This window comes from Schistocerca serialis, chromosome 3 (genome assembly GCF_023864345.2).
Source record: "Schistocerca serialis cubense isolate TAMUIC-IGC-003099 chromosome 3, iqSchSeri2.2, whole genome shotgun sequence".
NCBI classification, from domain to species: domain Eukaryota; kingdom Metazoa; phylum Arthropoda; class Insecta; order Orthoptera; family Acrididae; genus Schistocerca; species Schistocerca serialis.
The window spans coordinates 828,378,748-828,402,672 of record NC_064640.1 but is presented as its reverse complement, the minus strand read 5'-3'; the positions used below and the strand labels follow the sequence as shown (position 1 = coordinate 828,402,672).

The 23,925-nt window shown below is 41.8% G+C and overlaps 1 protein-coding gene across 2 annotated transcripts in view; it reads right to left on the bottom strand.

The window, feature by feature from the left end:
• The window catches only part of LOC126470800 (heat shock 70 kDa protein 14-like), a 200,271-nt gene that overhangs the window by 52,858 nt on the left and 123,488 nt on the right, over positions 1–23,925 (bottom strand). For both annotated transcript variants that reach the window (XM_050098813.1, XM_050098811.1), the window contains one exon: positions 3,817–3,978. In XM_050098813.1, coding sequence (XP_049954770.1) covers positions 3,817–3,978 — 162 coding nt within the window. The remainder of the gene's footprint in view (positions 1–3,816; positions 3,979–23,925) is intronic.

Genomic DNA, 23,925 nt, shown 5'->3' with positions numbered 1-23,925 from the left:
GTGAAGGAAACCAAAGAAAAATTTAGAAATAGTGTTTACGGGTAATCATGCACAGGGCTCAAATTTATGTCACACACTGGCCGTTTTGCTATCAAGATGTAATTCCACTGTTTATGCCCTGGTTCCTTCTATCTTTAAATTTATATTTATCAACATTTACTTAGCAAATATTTGGTTACATATCCAGTTATTTTCTGAGCTAATATTTCCCATCATTTCAAAATGGTAAGGATCTGTAACAAGAGTTATGCTATCTTGGTTGATTAAATTGCCTTCCCAGTCTCTCATACATGCTTCTCTTATCTGGGCACAAGCAACCCATCCTCATGAATTTTTTGTACCAGTGCTAAATGGCCTTCCTTGTTGGTGGCTTCTTACCATACTTGGTTTTAAGCATCCATTGAACAGCTGTAGTACACTCTTTTTTGTCGAACTCCAACACACAGAAAACCTGCCACGTTTGCGACTAGCCCTGACTATCGGCAAATTACCAAACTACATGGTATACATGGAAAAAAACCTACAGGGTTTCTCTTCAAGACGACATGTATGATATCTGTACAATGTTTGGTTCTTACGCAATAAATAATTGAAAGTGTTCCCGGACTTTATGTACACCCTGTATTAAAGCTACACAGTTTTTCTCCATTACATTATCTCACATTATAATACATTTCGCCATATAAATGCAACCTTGCATGGGTTTGCAATACTAGCATTGACAACTGCTATAGCCAATTTTCTGATCACATCCTAGTAATTAACAGTAAACCTCAATGAAGATTCTTTAAAGAATCTAACACTCATGTATAAAACAGTTTCAGACTGTATGATTACTCTACAAACGAGTTAATGTGTTAAATATATTTGACATTAAACATGTAAGTGAGAAAAGTTTAGAAAAGATTTGAAATTACGTGTAAAGTTAGTTGGAAGTTGCTAAGGGCTCTCATTCTCAAATTCTGGGTGAATATAGCCTGGACAACTTGCACGCCCTGAGTTACGCTGCCTCAAGATACGTACATCATTTCTAACTATAAGACTTTTATTACTGTGCCCGATTTTTAACATAAGATTTATACCTCTTAATGAGTAAATTATGACAGAATTTTAATGTTTTAAATTTGGCCAATAATTAAATGAAATACTGAAAGTCAAATTTTTGTTGCCCTTGGAAGCCATCAGATAGGCAATCTGTAACTGGAATCATGAACCATATGCCAAATAGTGGGTTAGATGTTTAGTAACACAGTTTACACAACAAACGTAAGACTATGAATACATCTCAATACTGTTTCAAATTGCATCATACATGTATTCTATTTCAAGGCAATTTATACTTTTCATCATCACTGAAAACTCATTAATAAACCCAAGACAATTTACTGTTCTTAATATTACTGTGTGGAGTGTAGCCATGTATGGAAGTGAAACGTGGACAATAAATAGTTCAGACAAGAAGAGAATAGAAGCTTTCGAAATGTGGTGCTACAGAAGAATGCTGAAGATTAGATGGGTAGATCACATATCTAATGAGGAGGTATTGAATAGAATTGGGGAGAAGAGGAGCTTGTGGCACAACTTGACTAGAAGAAGGGATCGATTGGTAGGACATGTTCTGAGACATCGAGGGATCACCAATTTAGTATTGGAGGGCAGTGTGGAGGGTAAAAATCGTAGAGGGAGACCAAGAGATGAATACACTAAACAGATTCAGAAGGATGTAGGCTGCAGTAGGTACTGGGAGATGAAGAGGCTTGCACAGGATAGAGTAGCATGGAGAGCTGCATCAAACCAGTCTCGGGACTGAAGACCACAACAACAACAATATTACTGTATTTCATACACCACTGGCAGTCTTCTGTAGTGTTTGGAAAAGAATTAACAGTAAAATATTATATTTTCAAAGGAGACAGGTGCATTTTGCACATATTGTCAAAATGACCAACTACTAGGAGCCGGACAACAATCATCACTACACATAATACAAAGTGTGATAAAAAAAGTAATGGGAATTTTTTTATTTCGTGGGCTTCATACATCTGATCTTCAATTTCTTTCCTTTTTTTCTCTTGTTGATACACATGTTCCTGATATATGTTTGGGATTTTCAGCTGTTTTAAATATTTATTTTATTGTTCACAGTCGAAAAGGTTATACGTGTTTTCAGAGTCCCTGGAAAATGTTTTACTTTCGAAAAAGGTGGATCAAAGAATTTACACTAAATTTTAAACAATGGAAACTCCAGGCAGGAATATCCAACATAGGAAAAGATAGACTGCTACTTACTGTTAGTTGCAGACAGGCACAATTAAAAGATGCTTACAAATACGCTTTCAGCAACAGCCTTCATTGCAAAAAGAGACACACACTCCATTCATTCACACAAGCAAGCACACCTCATGAACTACTGACCGCCAACTCCGGCAGCTGGGGTCAGACCTAAGATGCTGGAGTTGGTGGTCATGTGTGCGTGAGGTGTGCTTGCTTGCGTGAATGAATGGTGTGTGTTTCTATTTTTCCAATGAAGGCCATTGCTAAAAGCTTATTTGAGTCTTTTAACTGTGCCTGTCTCCAATTTAGTGTGTTATCTTTACAGTAAGTAGCAATCTATGTTTTCCCCACATTGTTGCACTAAATTTTGCTTGAAAAATTGAATAAAGTGTAGCACAACATTTGAAATACTGACTGTGGCTTTTGGCAAGTCTACTATGAGTAAGACAAGAATTTATGAGGGGTATGAACATTCCAAAGAGGGTTGAGAAGACAAAGACAGTAACCGTTCTGGATGCCCTAGCACATCATTACTTATAAAGTGGAAGTAGTAAAGAAAATGGCTCTGGAAAACCACCAAATCACCATCAGAGACGTTGCTGATGATGTCAGCGTATCCTTTGGCTCATGCCAAGTTTTTTTTTTGTGGGTGTTTTGGGAATTAAACGTGAACCAGCAGCAAAGTTTGCTCCAAAATCATGGAAGTTTGACCAAAAACGTCGCCACCTAGACTCCACTCAGGAAATGCTGAACAAAGTTGACAACAATCCAGAACTTCTAAATAAGATTAAAACAGGTGACAAAACATGGGTATACGGGTATGACACCAACACCAAGACCCAATCATCCCAATGGAAACTGCCTGAAGAGCCAGGACTGAAAAAAATTCAACAAATTCGATCACATGCCAAGGTTCTTCTCACTGTTTTCTTCAATGACAATTAGATAGTGCATCAAGAGTTCTTGTCTTATGGTTGTACAGTCAATAAGGAACACTACCTGTAAGTTAAGTGCTGTTTGCATGAAGCAGTCCTAAAAAAAACCTGCCAGAACTGTGGCAAAACTACTCGTGGAAATTGCACCACGATAATGCTCCCGTTCACATCTCAATGCTTGATCACGATTTTTTGGCAAAAGCCAAAAACGTTATGTCGCCTCAGCCACCATACTCACCAAACATGGCCAAATGCAACTTCTTCCTATACCTGAGGTCGATGAAAACAATGAGAGAACGTTGTTTTGCCACCCCTGATGAGATAAAAACAGAATCACTGAAGGAGCTGAACATCATAACGAAAAGTGAATTTCAGAAGCACTTCCAAGATTGGAAAAAGTGCTGGCGTAAGTGTATCATATCTGAGGGGGATTACTTTGAAGCGGAAAAGGCTAATGATTATGAATAAACAAAGATTCTTTAGGAAAATAAAAATTTCCATTACTTTTTGATCACAAATCATACATAGGGTAATTATCAACAATATTACAATAACACAGTGTCAAGAAGAGAGACATCTTGTAATAACAGAGACCAATTGAACTCACTGGTGAAATACTTCGGCGAGGAAGTTGGCAAGTATTTCTGTGAACTTGTCCCCTCCGAAGTTTGCTTTATACACATGGCCTTTCACTGTGTACATTCCTGCACAGCACAATACAACTGTAACATCCATTGTAGCTCCCCCCAGGCGATAAACGAGGCACATCCTGCAGGAGGTATATAATCATTACTCATACATTATTTATAAATACAAATTATATAATTACAAACAATGTTATACTAAACAACGATTACTCAATTTCTGGATAAAAAAAACACAAAAATTAAACCCAGTAATTATTTACAAGAACTGACTAATTTATATATGGGAGTATACAGGTTTGATTCCACATCCTACCATCCAAATTAAGGATTACACAAAATAACAAGAAGAATACATAAATTTTCTCACATGACATCTGTCCTCTAGGTTCTTGAAAGATGCTGTCACCATTAAAACAACATATTTCATTATAACACAGTCCAAGCAGAAACAACTGAATAACACATGCACATATTTCTGTATGTGGTTTCTTTATTTTATCAGATAAAAAGGAAGAAATATAAAAGATTAACATTTTGTCAACCCAGAACATTAGGAACAGAACATTAGCTCATGAGGAGATGTGAAGGAAATGGCACTGGAATCAAATTATTATTGCATTTCTTTGAAGTGAGAAGAGGAAATTACAGAAAACTTAAATTAAAATGGCCAGGTGGAGATTTGAACCTCACTCATCTTGAAAGTGAGTTCAGATTTTGGTTTGTTATATCAACTCAATTTGAAAAAATTTAAGAGAATCATTTGATGATTACATTTCAATTATGTCCCTTTTTGCAGCTCTCTCTCTCTCTCTCTCTCTCTCTCTCTCTCTCTCTCTCTCTCTCTCTCTCAATAAAAGTCTGAAGCATCCACATACCTCACCACACCGCCATAAACACACTGAACAATGGATGCCCATACAGGACATGGGGATTTGCACCTAAATTATATTAGTATTTTTTCACACATCTATGTAGGTTTAAGATCATTATCAAGATCTATAACATCTACCACAGTCTCTGCAAACACACTTTGGTTTACATAGATAACATAACCAAATATCTGCATTTTACAGTTCTGAAAAATTACACCCTGTTACTGAATTTTCCTTAGCATAAAATGCAAAAGAGACAGAGCCTCAGAATGTAGAACAGCTGTACAGCCGGTACTAGACTGTCTGCGATTCTAAACTGTTACTTCCGGAGCCAACTAAACCAAACAACCAGAAATGAATGAAGTCATCACCAGCCAATGGCACTGCCCGATAACTATGACCTGCTGCCTTTTCAGGGATTGGGATTCTGTTGTATAGGGGTAATTATAAGGAATGTTACTTACAACCAGTGAGGTGCCAGTATTGTAATTTGGCTGGGAATGACTTCCTATGCATGTGAGTGGTGCCAGCTGTGTGCAGCACAAGGCGAAGCAATGGCCACAAAGTGCATCAGTGTTCTGAACAACACTGGGCTATTATCCTTCATAAGGAATAGTGTAGTTTGTTCTTGTAACCGTGCCTGTGTGTATTGTGGTTGATGCTTTCATTAGAGTGGTGTGTTAAGAGTTTGCACAAATGCCAAAAACAGAAACAATGACAATCCAGGAAATGGATGAACTCTTGGCAAGGCAGTTTGCCGAGCTAAAGGAGATAAATGAAGCTTTGCAAAGAGAGGGAGACTTTTAATAGCGAGAATGAGCATAAACAAGTGGATGTAGTGGAAGCAAAAGCTTTGGTTAGTTCACCTATCCCTTCTCTGGATCCTGTCACAGCTAATCTAGCAACTCCTTTTTCGGATAGGGCAACCGAGGATGTCTCAATGTTCAGTGATGACCTGGAAGCTGCCGCTAGGTTGGGCAGTTGGTCAGACAAGACATCCTTGGATGTGTCTAAATTACAGTTGGTTGTGATGCAAGCAGCATACATCAGTACCATCAAGTGCTGGATAAAGCACAGACATTTAAGCAGCTTAAGAAGGCCCACTAACCACGTTATCGCAAGCAGAATATTGCAAGGCTTTTTTAGAGAACAGCTTAATGGGTTGTCTCAAAAGTGAAGTGAGTTGGTAGAGGCATTCATAGGCAGAATTAGGAAAATCAATGCTAACTTGTACGAGCTTACACAGAAAGTAGAAGCAGACAGAATTACTCCACAAGAAGAGGAGAACAGGAATCAGATGTGTTTTTAAGAGGACTTCCAGCAGACATGTCCAGGAGAGCGACAATGGAAAACCCGAAGGATTTTGCTGCCACCATTATGGCTGCTAAGCAAGTGGAAGAGATCAATATTGTGGCCTGAGGACAAGATAAGGGTTGTGTGTTTCTTTTTCCACACAAAGGTGAAATGCTACAGCTGTGGACATATGGACCATGTTAAAAAGCAATGCAGAAAACTTCAGTGTTACAAATGTGGGTGGGTACTGACCTTCAGATGATGCGTGTTGCAGAGGTACTGGAATGCAATAACAAGATGGACATGTTGCACTATATTGTGCACTGAAGCCTGGTACATGTGAAGGAAATAGATGGGGATTGTATGGTTTTGGAAAGTGTGGATGATTTTAGCTCTGATAAGTTAAGCTTATAGATTGCAGACTTGGAGATCATGGACGAGTATAATCTGGATAGGTCGTGTGAGGACCTTTGCCACAACCAGACCATCAACACAATTGCATTATGCGAGAAGGTAAAACAATTTGGAGGGAAGAGATAAGTCAACAATGAAAGACTTGTTAATATGATTTGTCAACCTGTTCAATCCCAGTCAATCATTACCTGCAATACTGGTAACTCGCCATACCATACCAACGGTTAACAATGCTCTAGTGTATAAGAAGCCGTACAGGATACCTAGGCACCTATAACCTATACTGGAAGAATTTATTGATCAACTGCTGGCTGAGGGCAATACTGAATCAAGTTACAGTCCATGGGCAGCTACCATTGTAATAGTCCTGAAAAAAATCATAGAATGGAACAAAAAAGCATAGATTTTGCTGCATGAGCGGTGATGGACAGACATCCTGTACTAAATATAATGGAGATTAGAGAGAACATAAGTCAATGTAAATACTTCACAATGTGTATGAGGAGTGGTTATCACTGTTGGAAGTGGTTCTGGAAGGGCAGCCAAAGACCACATTTACTGTCCCTTGGAGTCACTATCAATATTTTAGGCTGCCATTTGGTCTGAAGAATGTGCCAGCTATCTCGGAGGCTATTAGTATCCGATGGAGTGCTCAGAGGATTAAAATCAAGACTGTTTTTTATCTCAACAACATAACTGCATTTTCTAAGGATATGGAAGAGCACATGCAATGGTCAGAGGAATTCTTTAAGAGGCTAAATCCAGCACAGTTAACACTCTGTAATGAGAGGAAGATGTGAATATTGACGCACGCCTAACTTCTGCAGAATGTGTTTTCTTACCACCACAAACTACATAGCAGTTTCAATCATTTTTATGGTTCTGTAATTAATAATGGGAATTCATTGAAGAGTTTGCCGAAATTGCTAAGCTATTGAATCATTTGTTGAAAAAAGGTGTGGAATTTCCATAGTCAACTTTTAGACAGCATTTGAAAAATTGAAGGGAGCATTGACAACAAACCTGGTACTGATATTCCCAAACTATGAGGGACAATTTATTCTGTCATGTTTCACTAGGCATGGCCTCCACCTCAGAAGGTATGGGAAGGGGAAGCTGGCAAAGCTTATAGACGACAGTGTAGTGGGTGTTGGTAGGATCACTCATGGAAAAATTCCTGTAGTAGTTGATGTTGAAGCTGCACCTATTTTAGAGTGAAGACAGCTGATATGTATACCTGCTAAAAGGAAGTCCCTCTAACTAAAGGCTTATATTCAGAGGAAGTCATGTTTACAAGAAGAGAAGGAATTAGCATATTTCATCAAAATATAAAAGGTATTAGAGATAAAGTTAGTGAACTGCTTACAGATGTGATTCTGGAATTATTGGTATATTGGAGTACCACAAAATAATTTGACAATTCAGGGGCTTCCTTTACCAGGATACAGATTAGCTGGCTGTTTTTCAAGGAGTTCTTTGTGGGGTGGGGAAGTTGCTTCTTGTTGTTGTGGTCTTCAGTCCTGAGACTGGTTTGATGCAGCTCTCCGTGCTACTCTATCCTGTGCAAGCTTCTTCATCTCCCAGTACCTACTGCAACCTACATCCTTGTCAATCTGCTTAGTGTATTCATCTCTTGGTCTCCCTCTACGATTTTTACCCTCCACGCTGCCCTCCAATACTAAATTGGTGATCCCTTGATGCCTAAGAACATGTCCTACCAACCGATCCCTTCTTCTAGTCAAGTTGTGCCACAAACTTCTCTTCTCCCCAATCCTATTCAACACCTCCTCATTAGTTATGTGATCTACCCATCTAACCATAAGCATTCTTCTGTAGCACCACATTTCGAAAGCTTCTGTTCTCTTCTTGTCCAAACTATTTATCGTCCATATTTCACTTCCTTACATGGCTACACTCCACACAAATACTTTCAGAAACGACTTCCTGACACTTAAATCTATACTCGATGTTAACAAATTTCTCTTCTTCAGAAATGCTTTCCTTGCCATTGCCAGTCTACATTTCATATCCTCTCTACTTCGACCATCATCAGTTATTTTGCTCCCCAAATAGCAAAACTCCTTTACTACTTTAAGTGTCTCATTTCCTAATCTAATACCCTCAGCATCACCCGACTTAATTCGACTACATTCCATTATCCTCATTTTGCTTTTGTTGATATTCATCTTATATCCTCCTTTCAAGACACTATCCATTCCGTTCAACTGCTCTTCCAAGTCCTTTGCTGTCTGTGACAGAATTACAATGTCATCGGCGAACCTCAAAGTTTTTATTACTTCTCCATGGATTTTAATACCTACTCCAAATTTTTCTTTTGTTTCCTTCATTGCTTCCTCAATATACAGATTGAATAACATCGGGGAGAGGCTACAACTCTGTCTCACTCCTTTCCCAACCACTGCTTCCCTTTCATGCCCCTCAACTCTTAACTGCCATCTGGTTTCTGTACAAATTGTAAATAACCTTTCGCTCCCTATATTTTACCCCCGCCACCTTTAGAATTTGAAAGAGAGTATTCCAGTCAACATTGTCAAAAGCTTTCTCTAAGTCTACAAATGATAGAAACGTACGTTTGCCTTTCCTTAATCTTTCTTTTAAGATAAGTCGTAGGGTCAGTATTGCCTCACGTGTTCCAATATTTCTACGGAATCCAAACTGATCTTCCCCTAGGTTGGCTTCTACTAGTTTTTTCATTCGTCTGTAAAGAATTCGTGTTAGTATTTTGCAACCGTGACTTATTAAACTGATTGTTCGGTAATTTTCACATCTGTCAACACCTGCTTTCTTTGGGATTGGAATTATTATATTCTTCTTGAAGTCTGAGGGTATTTCGCCTGTCTCATGCATCTTGCTCACCAGATGGTAGAGTTTTGTCAGGACTGGCTCTCCCAAGGCCGTCAGTAGTTCTAATGGAATGTTGTCTACTCCCGGGGCCTTGTTTCGACTCAGGTCTTTCAGTGCTGTGTGAAACTATTCACGCAGTATCGTATCTCCCATTTCATCTTCATTTTCATCCTCTTCCATTTCCATAATATTGTCCTCAAGCACATCGCCCTTGTATAGACCCTCCATATACCCCTTCCAACTTTCTGCTTTCCCTTCTTTGCTTATAACTGTGTTTCGATCTGAGCTGCTGATATTCATACAAGTGGTTCTCTTTTCTCCGAAGGTCTCTTTAATTTTCCTGTAGGCAGTATCTATCTTACCCCTAGTGAGATAAGCCTCTATATCCTTACATTTGTCCTCTAGCCACCACTGCTTAGCCATTTTGCACTTCCTGTCGATCTCATTTTTGAGACGTTTGTATTCCTTTTTGCCTGCTTCATTTACTGCATTTTTATATTTTCTCCTTTCATCAATTAAATTCAATATTTCTTCTGTTACCCAAGGATTTCTACTAGCCCTCGTCTTTTTACCTACTTGATCCTTTGCTGCCTTCACTACTTCATCCCTCAAAGCTTTCCATTCTTCTTCTACTGTATTTCTTTCCCCCATTCCTACCATTTGTTCTCTTACGCTCTCCCTGAAACTCTGTGCAACCTCTGGTTTAGTCAGTTTATCCAGGTCCCATCTCCTTAAATTCTCACCTTTTTGCAGTTTCTTCAGTTTTAATCTACAGTTCATAACCAATAGATTGTGGTCAGAGCCCACATCTGCCCCTGGAAATGTCTTACAATTTAAAACCTGGTTCCTAAATCTCTGTCTTACCATTATATAATCTATCTGAAATCTGTCAGTTTCTCCAGGCTTCTTCCATGTATACAACCTTCATTTATGATTCTTGAACCAAGTGTTAGCTATGATTAAGTTGTGCTCTGTGCAAAATTCTACCAGGCGGCTTCCTCTTTCATTTCTTAGCACCAATCCATGTTTACCTACTACGTTTCCTTCTCTCCCTTTTCCTACTACCGAATTCCAGTCACCCATGACTATTAAATTTTCGTCTCCCTTCACTATCTGAATAATTTCTTTTATTTCGTCATACATTTCTTAAATTTCTTCGTCATCTGCAGAGCTAGCTGGCATATAAACTTGTACTACTGTAGTAGGCATGTATTTTAAATTAACTAAGGCATTCGATTGTGTAGATCACAAAATACTGCTCCAGAAGTTGGACCATTACGGAATACGGGGAGTAGCTCACAATTGGTTCACCTCTTATTTTAGCAACAGACAGCAAGAGGTTATTATTCACAATGTTGAGAATGGCTGTGATGTGGGGGTCTCAGTGGGGTACAGTCAAGTGGGGGCAGACCCAGGGATCAGTGTTGGTGCCACTCCTGTTCCTTATTTATATAAATGATATGCCGTCTAGTATTATGGGTAACTCTAAAATATTTCTGTTTGCTGATGACGCTAGCTTGGTAGTAAAGGATGTTGTGTCCAACATTGACCCAAGTTCATGGCTTGTAGAAAATAAATTAACTCCAAATCACAGTAAGACTCAGTTTTTACAGTTTCTAACACACAATTCAACAAAACCTGACATTTTAATTTCACAGAGTGGGCATATTTAGTGAAACTGAACAGTTAAAATTTCTAGGTGCTCAGATAGATAGTAAACTGTCGTGGGAAGCCCACATTTAGGATCTTGTTCAAAGACTTAATGCTGCCATTTTTACTATTGGAACAATATCTGAAGTGAGCGATCATTCGACACAAAAATTAGTCTACTTTGCTTATTTTCATTCGCTTGTATCATATGGTGGTATATTTTGGGGTAAGTTCTTGTTGTATTGTAGATTGCATTTACTTAAATTTATGGATTGACTTTTTTTGGGTTCATATACATTTTATTTTTATCTATTATTACTTTTATGTTGTAATTTCATGTACTGACATGTTCCATGACCTGGGAGATTTTCTCCTCAGTTTGGTCCTATGGAACTTGACATGTAAATAAAATAAATAAAATTAATTTGAATGTTGATTTTTGTGCATCATTATCTGACAGGCCATTACTAAATTTGATCACAATGTGCTTCTCAATTTGAAGACAAGCTATTGAAAACAATACGTATGATCCTGCGACTATTTCCCCATGCTCTAGTTGCAAAGTGTGACATCTTTATCAGATTGGAAGTTTATTAATGTTATTTTTGCTGTAAATTAGTCAAAAATATAATATTGAAATCTTTACCAAATTAATTTGATGTGTATCTTATAAACTGAGATTGACAAAGTCCTAAGTCTGGAAAGTAAAGTCATCTCACCGAACTGAGAGGTGAAGTGAAAACTATACTTAAAAATAACCCATCTTTAATCCAGTTTCTAAAAATATGGATTGTACCTAGTAAGATGTCCTAGGTCTTTGAGGCATGTGGTTTACAATATATCACGTGAGTTTGGAGTGAATTATTACAACAGTGTAATCACATTATTAATGAACAGTGCAAGAAACACTCCAAAATGTATAACTAAGACGTTGTGAGAAACCATTCATTGCAAAGCATGGTGTTACCAACACACACAAATTATTATTTGACAACACTGAAATCCTGGCACACACCTTGTGTTACTGGGACTCATTTATCAAGAAAGCAGTGGAGATCCACAAGTGTCCTAAATTTTTTAATGGAGTTGATGGCGTCACCTGAATCCCAACATGGTGGAAAGATCTAGAAAACAATATAAACCCCATACTAATGTGAGTGGCTGATCTGTTTCCTTATCATTGTTGTGGTATTATTGGTAAAGCGAGCATAAGCATGAGCATGAGCAGTACTAAAGAAAGCACGAGAGCTTTAAATCTGACAGATATGTGTTGACTAGAGTTTGTTTACATCTTACAGTTTGTCATACCAAGGTATTAAGGAGACATTTTGGGAACTTGCTTACCTGTTTTACCTGTTTTGGTGAATTTCAGTAGTTGTTTCTGTTCGAGTGAGTGTATGTTCAGTGAATTCTGGAAGTAGTCAAAGTTACAGGTTTTTAGTTATTCCAAGATAGATACCAGAGAATATATGCTCATTTCATTAACAATGTATCAAGTTACATCTTCATTTTAATATTTGGTGGCTAAAATCTGCTTCATTTTAAATGATCAAGACTTTTTATTTTAAAAAAAAATTACACGGACATGATCAAATCTGGTAGAAGTAATATTACTGAATATATTGCTGTGTTAGTCTAGAACAAAATTAGGTAAGTAGAACCCAACAATATACAGATACTAACTTTATATACATTAATCCATTGAGTAGGAGGAGTTGTCAAACAGAAATTATTCCAGTTGTTTTTAAAACTTTTATTATGTGCCTGCACCCTTAATTTGTAGGTGATGTTTTCAAATATTTTTACAGCTGAGTAAGTTAAGTTGTGAATAGTGGAGGCAATTTTTGTTCCAAGTGTTAGACTTACAAACAATACTACTATTTTTAAATTGTGCCTGATGCCTCACAACAAACTTCATAAGAGAGGTTGTTAGGATGCCTAAATTTTTAAACAATTGCCTTCATGAAGTTTGAGGATGACCACCAGATATCCTTACAGAATATTTCTGTATGATGAATATCTTGGTGGTAAAGGATGTTGTGTGCAACATTGGCTCGGATTCAAATAGTGCAGTTCATGACCTAAGTTTGTGGCTTGTAGAAAATAAACTAACGCTAAATCACAGTAAGACTAAGTGTTTAGTTTCTAGCACACAATTCAACAAAACCTGACGTTTTAATTGCAAAGAATGGGCATATGATTAGTGAAACTGTAAAGTTCAAATTTCTAGGTGTTCAGATAGATAGTAAACTGTTGTGGAAAAGCCAAGTTCAGGATCTTGTTCAAAGACTTTGTGCTGCCACTTTTACTATTCGAATGATATCTGAAGTGAGTGATCATTCGACATGAAAATTAGCCTACTTTGCTTATTTTCATTCGCTTATATCATATGGTATTATATTTTGGGGTAACTCATCCCACTGTAAAACGATATTTTTGGCTCAGAAAGAGGCAGTTCAGGCAATAAGTGGTGTAGGTTCATGAACCTCTTGTCGAACCCTGTTCACGAGTCTGGGTATTTTGACATTGGCCTCTCAATATATATATTCCTTACTGTCATTTCTTGTTAACAATATTAGCTTATTCCCAAGAATAAGTAGCTTTCACTCAGTTAATACTTGCCAGAAATCAAACCTGCATTTGGATCAGACTTCCATAACTGTTGTGCAGAAGGGTGTGCAGTATACTGCTGCATCCATTTTCAATAAGCTACCACAAAAATTCAAAACTCTTTCAAATCGAAACCGAAGAGTTTCCTCATAACTCACTCCTATTCTGTCAAGGAGTTCCTTGAAAGTTAAGTTGATACTTTTTGTATGGTTGATTTCATTTACTTAAACTTATGGACTGACTGACTTTCGGGTTCATAAACATTTATTTTTATCTGTTATAACTTTTATGTTTTAATTTCATGTACTGACACATTCCATGACCTTGGAGATTTGCTCCCCAATTTGGTCCTACAGAACCTGTATTGTAAATAAATAAATAAATAAAATAAATAGACATGAACAGTCAGGTGATTGAATATATTCCCAGTTAGGATGTAGATGGCAAGTAAGAACACCATGAATTCATTGTCCCAGGAAGGGGAAACTTTATTGACACATTCCTGGGGTCAGATACATCACATGATCACACTGACAGAACCACAGGCACATAGGCACGGGCAACAGAGCATGCACAATGTCGGCACTAGTACAGTGTATATCCACCTTTCGCAGCAATGCAGGCTGCTATTCTCCCATGGAGACGATCGTAGAGATGCTGGATGTAGTCCTGTGGAATGGCTTGCCATGCCATTTCCACCTGGCGCCTCAGGTGGACCAGTGTTCGTGCTGGACGTGTAGACCGCGTGAGACGACGCTTCATCCAGTCCCAAACATGCTCGATGGGGGACGGATCCGGAGATCTTGCTGGCCAAGGTAGTTGACTTACACCTTCTAGAGCACGTTGGGTGGCACGGGATACATGCGGACGTGCATTGTCCTGTTGGAACAGCAAGTTCCCTTGCCGGTCTAGGAATGGTAGAACGATGGGTTCGATGACGGTTTGGATGTACCGTGCACTATTCAGTGTCCCCTCGACGATCACCAGTGGTGTACGGCCAGTGTAGGAGATCGCTCCCCACACCATGATGCCAGGTGTTGGCCCTGTGTGCCTCGGTCGTATGCAGTCCTGATTGTGGCGCTCACCTGCACGGCGCCAAACACGCATACGACCATCATTGGCACCAAGGCAGAAGCGACTCTCATCGCTGAAGACGACACGTCTCCATTCGTCCCTCCATTCACGCCTGTCGCGACACCACTGGAGGTGGGCTGCACGATGTTGGGGTGTGAGCGCAAGACGGCCTAACGGTGTGCGGGACCATAGCCCAGCTTCATGGAGACGGTTGCGAATGGTCCTCGCCGATACCCCAGGAGCAACAGTGTCCCTAATTTGCTGGGAAGTGGCGGTGCGGTCCCCTACGGCACTGCGTAGGATCCTACGGTCTTGGCGTGCATCCGTGCGTCGCTGCAGTCCGGTCCCAGGTTGACGGGCACGTGCACCTTCCGCCGACCACTGGCAACAACATCGATGTACTGTGGAGACCTCACGCCCCACGTGTTGAGCAATTCGGCGGTACGTCCACCCGGCCTCCCGCATGCCCACTATACGCCCTCGCTCAAAGTCCGTCAACTGCACATACGGTTCACGTCCACGCTGTCGCGGCATGCTACCAGTGTTAAAGACTGCGATGGAGCTCCGTACGCCACGGCAAACTGGCTGACACCGACGGCGGCTGTGCACAAATGCTGCGCTGCTAGCGCCATTCGACGGCCAACACCGCGGTTCCTGGTGTGTCCGCTGTGCCGTGCGTGTGATCATTGCTTGTACAGCCCTCTCGCGGTGTCCGGAGCAAGTATGGTGGGTCTGACACACCGGTGTCAATGTGTTCTTTTTTCCATTTCCAGGAGTGTACATTGATACAGATGAATAAGTAGAACTGAACTATTCAACCACAGAGATGGAAATGTTGGCTGTTATTTATGCTATTACGTATTTCCACTGTTATTCGTACACGAAAAAGTTTAAAGTTGTGACAGACCATGCTGTGTTGAAGTGATTGCTGGGACCACAAGAGGCTCCAAGTATGTTAACGTATTGTGCTCTGAAATCAAGTGAATTTAACTATGAAGGCATATACCAATCAGGAAAGAAAAACAGAATTCTGAGAGCCCAAGAAGGAAGATTTGATTTCAAGTATTTAGGGCACAGCTGCAGTCCACAAAGCACTATGGCCTGTTGTGTAGGAATATGAAATACAGCCCCAGTGTGGTGCCAACTGCGCTTGAAATGATTAATGACTATCATATGACCTTATACATGGTATTTCATTAAGAATGGTCTATATTCAAGGATATTACAGGAACGATCATTCGAAGCGAAAAAATCTGGTAAAGATGGACTCCAAAAAGCATGTCGTAAGAGCTATGAACACCTCATATTCGATACTGTGAACCAAATCTCTTCTACCATGAGCTCTTTGCTTTCCATATTTTGGTAGGTGGGTAGTATGGGCCAAACCAAGAAAAAATTGTGTACTAAACATAGGCTCTAAAATGCATACCTTAAGAGCTATGAACCCTTGTTCAGTAGAAAAGATGTCTTTCACAGTAGCAAAGCTATTAAAGATATGCATTTTTGAGTCCACATTTACCTGACAATTTTTTCTTGTTGTGGCCCATTCTACCTCATCCCAAAATATGGAAAGCATGTTTCACAGAATCAAAGATGAAGAAAGCTCATAACTGTTACAGTATGCATTTTAAAGCAAGTACAGTGGCAAAGACAATGGTGAAAAGCTGGTTGCTGAAGTTTAGTGTTCCTGATACAATAATTACAAATCAGGGCACTAATTTTATATCCAGTATGATTAAGCACCTATGTCATTTACTAAGCACTCACAAGCTCACGACTAGCCCTTGGCTCCCTCAGTCTATCAGGAAAACAGAATACATTCACTGTACAGTTGGTAAGATGTTGAGTAGTTGTTGTGAACTTCCATCACAATGATTGGTACATTTACCTTCTGTATGTCATGTCAGCTTACAATTCTGATGTCCAGTGTAGTGTTGGTCTATCACCATGTGAGGTAATATGTGGTACAAATCTGACTTCTGTTTTTGTGGTGATTAAGCCTAAAATTGGAAAAACTGGGAATCAGTTATGAAGTTTGCAATGACATTACACAATGTTTGGAAGAAGGTAAAGAAAGCAAACACAGATGCACTAGAGAGTCAATAGCAAATAGGATCACATATAGACCAATTACCACAGTTCAGAATTGGTCAATGGGTCTTAGTGATGAATCCCTGCTCACCTACGAACAAAACAATGAAATTTCTGATGACGCCACAGACCATAGCAGGTCATAAAAATGAAGTCACTCATTAATGTAAAGTTATAACTACGAACAAAGACTCCCATTGTTCATGATGGACATGTTAAGCCATTTAAGGGAACTGTGATGCTCTACTGCAAGTGCTGACATCACTGCCAGTAGAGAGCACTAAATCTAAGAAAGCAAGGGAAGAAGGATGAGCAAAGTGTGCATTATGTGCCTTACGCAATTAGATCACAATGAGGAGTAACAATGATTGTTTTGTTTTGTTTTAAGACATTAAAACAACTAAGGTCATATGCATCCATGTCAGAACAGTAGTACACAAAGATGAGAAAGGAGTTAAAAGCAACTACAATCAACGGACAGCCTCTCTTGGAGAAACAGCCATAAAGACAATGGAGGTCCTGAACTAAAGATTAAATATCTTTCGCCATACTGCTACAACGGATAAAAAGCAAAACACGGTCAACAGCTCTCTCACTGTTCACTAAAATGGCCGATAAATTGGACAGCAAACATACAGTACAACTTAAGTGGTTAAAAAAGGGCATCCCATAAGGAAATGCCGAACAGTTAAACGTTGATGACAATGAGCATTAAGAAAGTGGTGGGAAACACCACTTAACAAATGATGGCTAAAAAGACAGTGCCCAACACTCAACTTAGCTAAAATGATCTCCTCATGGCAAGGGGGCCAAGAGAAGGTTGTCCAAGCTACTGGGAGAGGTTTAATTCCCTGCAGCTTATTAGTGTGAAGGGAAGACTAGTGGTGATGCCAAAGTGACACCACTTGCTGACAGATGGCGATAAGCAGATCATCGGAAGGAATGGAAGAACTAGCTGGCTGAGGTAGGAGGACTGCAACCTTGGCAGCAGCATCAGCAGCCTCGTTTCGCATCAGACCAATGTGACCAGGAACCCACATAAACATCACTGTGGCCCCATCAAGAGTGAGGAAGTGAAAGCTTTCCTGGACCCACTGCACTAAGGGATGGATGATGTGCATCACACACAGGCTCTGAGGATATAGAGTCACAGCAAATGACACAATCGAACAGCCTGTGTCACTGGATGTATGATGTGGCCTGATACAGGGTACCGCTCTGCTGTAAATACTGAGCAGTCTTCCAAAAGCTGACACCAAAAATGCTCTGTGGAAATAACGAAAGCACACCCAATACTATGGTCAGTCGGAGAGCCATCAGCATTCAAAAAGGTACTACCGCGAAGTTCCGTACGAAGATCGAAAAATCTTATGGGGATAGAGCGAGTCTGGAGTAGTCTCCTTATGAATCAAATGAAGTACAAGGTGAACGTGAGCCGCTGCACGAAGCCAAGGTGGTGAAGGGTTCACACCCAAAGGAAAAGTGGCAGGTAGTTTTAAGTTAATCTGCTGGTGCAATAACCGAAAGCAAACTCCAGGAGATAACAGAGAAGAGGGACATGCACCATACTGACGGTCAAAGGAGGAGGCATAGGACGAGTAGCCAGGCACGGCAGACAAACGGCATGCATACCTGCTGAGGAGAGCATGTATGTACAGTATGTAGTGGGTTGTTTGGGTGCACGACAGCTAGGTCTTCAGCGCCCGCTCCCAGTAACAGATTAAGATGGGTGCCAAGAAAATACTCAGAATAGTAAGATAAAACAGAACGTAAAATACAGGTAACAAGCTTGGAAAAATATGTGCCTACCCACACCGAAGTGTGGGACGAAGCATGCTGTCAGCAGTGAAACTTGGACAACACAGGAAGAAAGTGGTAGAGGGACCTAAAACAATATAGCAGATGGGAGTGGCTAGCTGACCACAAGGAAAAAAGGGAGGAGCCAGCCACTTTGCAAGACACAAAAACCTCCAGCCTAGAAGTTTAGACCAGAGTCCAGACACCTCACAAAACTTTAAAATCCTAGACACATACATCTCATCATTAGCTAAAACACAGGGCAGATCCCCATCAACTTGTGCTTCTGCATCACGGTATGAAATGCAGTCTGTTAAAACTTGCCAGACAGAGATGTGTACACCACAAGCATCACAAAATGGGGATCCTCTCCCTCTCCCTCTCCCTCTCCCTCTCCCTCTCCCCCCCCCTCTCCCCCCCCTCTCCCCCCCCCCCCCCCCCCCCCCCCGTAATGGAAAGCTACGTGTGAGAGGACAGTGCCCAATCCGAAGATGCATGAGGGTCACTTCTTCCCACCTCAGCAACCGGCAGGAGGAACACCACAGCCGAGTTGTTGACTTCACCAACAGCAGTTTATTGGCAGTCACCGCCAGCAATTCTTCCTCTCACAACTCCACGCAGTTCTTGTGGAGTGCAGAAATGACTGACTGCTCTCTGCAGGCCTCCTTGGCAGCCCGATTGGCCCATATTCCTACATGACCAGGCACCCAGCAGAAGGACACCTCCTTACCCTGCCGTTGGAGCAAGTACAGTTGGTCATATATCAGCTGAACCATCTCCTCAGTTGGGTACAGATTCTGCAGTGATTGTAAGGCACTAAGAGAATCAGAGCAGAGGAGAAATCGATTGCCCCGAACATGATCCATCCACTCCATTGCCTTCAGGATCGCATGGAGCCCCGCTGCGAAAACAGTATATTCATCAGGGAGGCGAATCCGGGTAACATATCAGGTAACATTACAGAACAGCCAATGAAATTCTCCTGTTTGGAGCCATCAGTGTAAATGACGGTAAAACCGTGATGCACACCTAAAATGTCAAAAAACAGAGATTGGAATGTAAAATCTGGTGTACTATCTTTCTTAAAATTAGTCAAATCTAAAATAAGTCTGGGTCTCCGGAGGAGTCAAGGTGGAAATCTGCTCCAACCGTGACGGAAAACATGAAGACAAGCCATATCCATCGCAGAGAGGCAATCCCGTGCGTGAATCCCCTAGGGCCGCATCGCTCGTTGCCGGTTATGAAATAGCCGTGCCAGAGGAAGCTGAGCAATGGTATGGTATGCAGGTGTGTATGGTGTGGACAAAGTTTTACACGCCTGGCGCACCGTAAGTAGCCGCCACCGCATATGAAGTGGCGGTTCACCAGCCTCTGCACAGAGGCTTGGTATGGGGCTAGTTCTGAATGCCCCAGTGGCCAACCGAAGCCCTTCATGGTGCACAACGTTCAACATCTTTAAGTAAGAAGGCCTCTAAGACCCATACACCATGCACCCATAATCGAGCTGAGATAGCACAAACGCCCTGTAAAACTGGAGCAGACAAGTCCTGTCGGCTACCCATGTACTGTGGCTAAGATATTTTAAAATACTTAAAGCCTAAGTGACAGTCGTTTTAGGTCTTTAAGATGAGGTAACCGCGTAAACTTCGAGCAAAAAATGGGCCCCACAAATCTCACCGTGTCTTTAAAAGCAAGGACAGTGTCCCTCATCCACAACTCAGTAAAAGGTTACAAACGAACGAGAACGGTGAAAAAGAACACATGTGGACTTCTCAGTGGAAAACTTAAAACCACTCTTCTGCGGCCAGTCATCCAAATGTCTAAGAGTAAGTTGCAACTGATGCGTTGTTGTTGCAAGGCTTGAAGAAGAGCAAAACAAAGAGAAATCATCCACAAACAAGGAACACTGGACAGGACTTTTCACTATGGAGGTAATGCTATTAGTAGTGATGGCAAATACAGTCACACTTAAAACACTACCCTGAGGGACACCGTTCTCCTGCTCAAAGCAGTCAAACAGGAGTCACCAATTTGGTATCTAAAATATCGTGGCGAGAGGAAAGACTGAATAAAAAGAGGAAGACAACCACGAAAATCCCATTCATGAAGCTGCTCCAGGATGAGACGCCTCCAAGTGGTATCGTAGGCCTTCTCGATGTCAAAAAATGCACCTAGAAGGTGGTGATGGTGGTGGAAAACTTGCTGTATAGCCGCCTCCAGGAGGGCAAGGTTATCGAAGGTGGAACAGACCCTCCTGAACCCACACTGAAAGCGACTAAGGACTTGCCGGGATTCTAACATCCAGACAAGGCGCCGGTTGACCATCTGCTCCCAGGTCTTTCTTGTGCAACTAGTGAGGGCAACACTATGGTAGCTACTTGGGCTTATGCGGTCTTTCCAGGTTTTAAAAAGGGAATTAAAACTGCCTCATGCCACGAGTCAGGAAAGTGACATGACGCCCAAATGGCATTAAAAAGTGCGAGGAGAATTTCTTTGTTGCGCCTTGTGAGGTGCCGTAGCATACTGTAATGGATCCTGTCGTGACCAGGTGATGTGTCACGATAATGCAGAATCCAACTCCCACATGGAAAATGGGCAATTGTAAATTTCATTAGAAGTGGACTGGAAGTCCAGAGTATACCTCTCAGCAAACGCTCTATGGCACTGGAAACCCGGATCCTGACTGGCTGTTGCAGTAACCGTGGCAAAATACGCTGCCATAGCATGGGCAATGTCTCGTGGATCCGTGTGGAGAGTGCCATTATTCATTACAGCAGCCATGGGTCACCTCCCTCCTCTCCCAGAAATTCTCCTGATGGTCTCCCACACAATCGAACTTTTGGTGGAACGATTAATGGCGTTCAGGCACTGTTGCCACCACCTCGTCTTGCTCTCTCTCTAATAATGCGGCGACATTTTGCCCTCGCCACCTGAAAGGTTGCAAGATTCTCAGCAGTCGGCCGACACTGGAACTGGCGCAGAGCCGCACGCCTGGTCCTGATTGCAGAGCATCATTCGGCACTCCACCAAGGGACAGGTTGCCTCTTCCGGTGGCCTGTGGACTGTGGAATGGATGCTGCAGTGGCATGGTGGACCATTTTTGTAATATGATCCACCCACGCCTCAACATTCGCACAGTGTTCGAACTGGGCCAACTGGCTATGAAGTGTCCAGTTGGCCCCACTGAGCACCTATTGTAGAACGGCGTGCTCAAAATCCACATTGTACAGTGGTCAGTAAATTGCGAGACTCAAGCCACCATACCAGCCTGTCATGACTCATACAATCCATCACATTGCAAACAAAGCTGGTGAGAGAAATAGGGCAATAGAGAGAAGGAAGACGTCTGTCCTAACTGGGCTTAGGTACGTGTATGACAGTGGCTTCACGTAAGCATCTGGGAAACATGCCCACTGTCCAGATACGATTGTACATATGAAGGAGAAAGTGGTTGCCCGAAATAGAAAGGTGAACATCGTCCAGCACTGGGGTGGAGGAGTGGGATGAAATGTGAACATGATTTAGCTCCCTCATAGTAAAAGCAGTGTTGTAACACTCAATTCTGGGAAGAGAAGGGTATTACCTGAGCCTCATCCCCTCGTTTCCGATGGATGGAGGCAGGGTGACAGTGGGTGGAGCTCAACACCTCCGCAAAATAGTGGTGTTGGAAGATAGCAATAGGATCCACTACATCATCATCTGCTATGGTCAGGACGGAAACTGGGGAATGGACCTTGGTCCCAGAGAGCCGCCCGAGTTTGGCTCACACGTTGGAAGAGGGAGTGGAACTGTTAAAAGATTTAGTATTCAGCTGTCTTTTTTGCCATCCCAAAGAACACGACAACACTGCACATGCAAGTGTTTATAACAATTACAGTTCTGCATCATAGGATGATGGTCAAAAACGAGGAGCCCATGTCTCCATGTGCGAATTGGATCACAGTATACCTCAGTCAACCATGGGACAGGGACATCGTGTGGTGAAGACGAGGTGCGAGGAATGGAATATTTTGTGGTGGTTAGGATAACTTTGGCAAGGGATTCTACCTGGTCATCACAATTGTGGAAAAGTTGTTTGCCAAAGGTCGCTACGGAGGAGTAAAGCCGCCAGTCGGCTTTAGAAAGCAGCCATTTTGGTTTGCACATTGGGGGGGGGGGGAGGGGGGGGCGGCGGGGGGGGGGGGGGAGTGTGTAGGAGTCAGCAAATGGATAGTGCACAGTAGTAAATGGTCACTCAAGTATTTATCACAGAGAATAGACCACTCGAGGCTACGGGCAAACTGGGCAGTGCGGAATAAGAGGTCCAAATGGGAATCAGTGGGTGTCGAGTCTGACAGGAACATGGGTGTTCCAGCATTAAGGCAGATGAGGTTGAGTTAATTGAGGTCAGCCAAGATGGCATGTCAAGGACAGGTTTGCAAAAAGCCCCAAAGGTGATGATGTGCATTAAAGTCATCGAGCAGCAAAAAGAGGTGAGGGAGTTGCCCAATCAGCTGGAGGTAGTCTGCCCTGGTGACACCGAAAGATGGAGGAATGTAAACAGTACGAAGGGAAAAGGTGAAGCAAGGAAGGAAAATGCGGACTGCAACAGCTTGCAGCTAGGTGTTCAGGGAGACGATGTGACTATGAAGGTCATCCCAGATGAGCAGCATGACTCTCCTATGAGATGGAATGCCATCCTCATGGGGGAGGTCAAAGTGGACCAGAAAGAAATGCAGAAGGTCAAAGTGATTATGAGGACACAATTTTGTTTCCTGGAAGCACAGAATAAGAAGACAATGCTATTCCAAGAGCATCTATAATTCCTACTTGTTGGATCTAAGGCCGTGAATGTTCCACTGGATGAGAGGTCTTAACGGGGAAAGGGGAGGGGAGAAAAAGTGAAGGGGTGTCACCTAGGCAGCTGCCAAGTGCCAGCCTTCGAAGATACTCTGCTACAGGGAATGGCGCAGAGGCTGGAGGATCTTGCTCCACGAGATCTACAGAGGCATCGACATTCTCCCACAGTCACTCTGTGGAGTCCAGGGCAGAAAAACATTTGGTGTTGCGCACTGGTGACACGGAGGTCAGCCAGGTGAGGGTACCACATGGTGAAACCATTGATGAGGATCTCCATGCAGGCGAAGGAGAAGACCGTTTGCCTCTGTTTTACTTCTTGGAGTCTTTGTGGTTGGCAGATGATGATTCAGGTGTTTGTTGGCTGGAGGGACGTGAAAAGTCTTTGTAGGAGTATTCCTTCTGTTCTTTCCAGCCTGCTGGTTGTGGAACAGGTGATTTCGCCGAGTGAGGTGAAAATTTGGTGGCCAGTTGCACAGTTGGAGCAGAAAGAGATTGGGATGCTACCATGACAGGGCGATTTTACAACATCTTTTGTGGAACGAGATGCAGCAGGAATGGTATCGT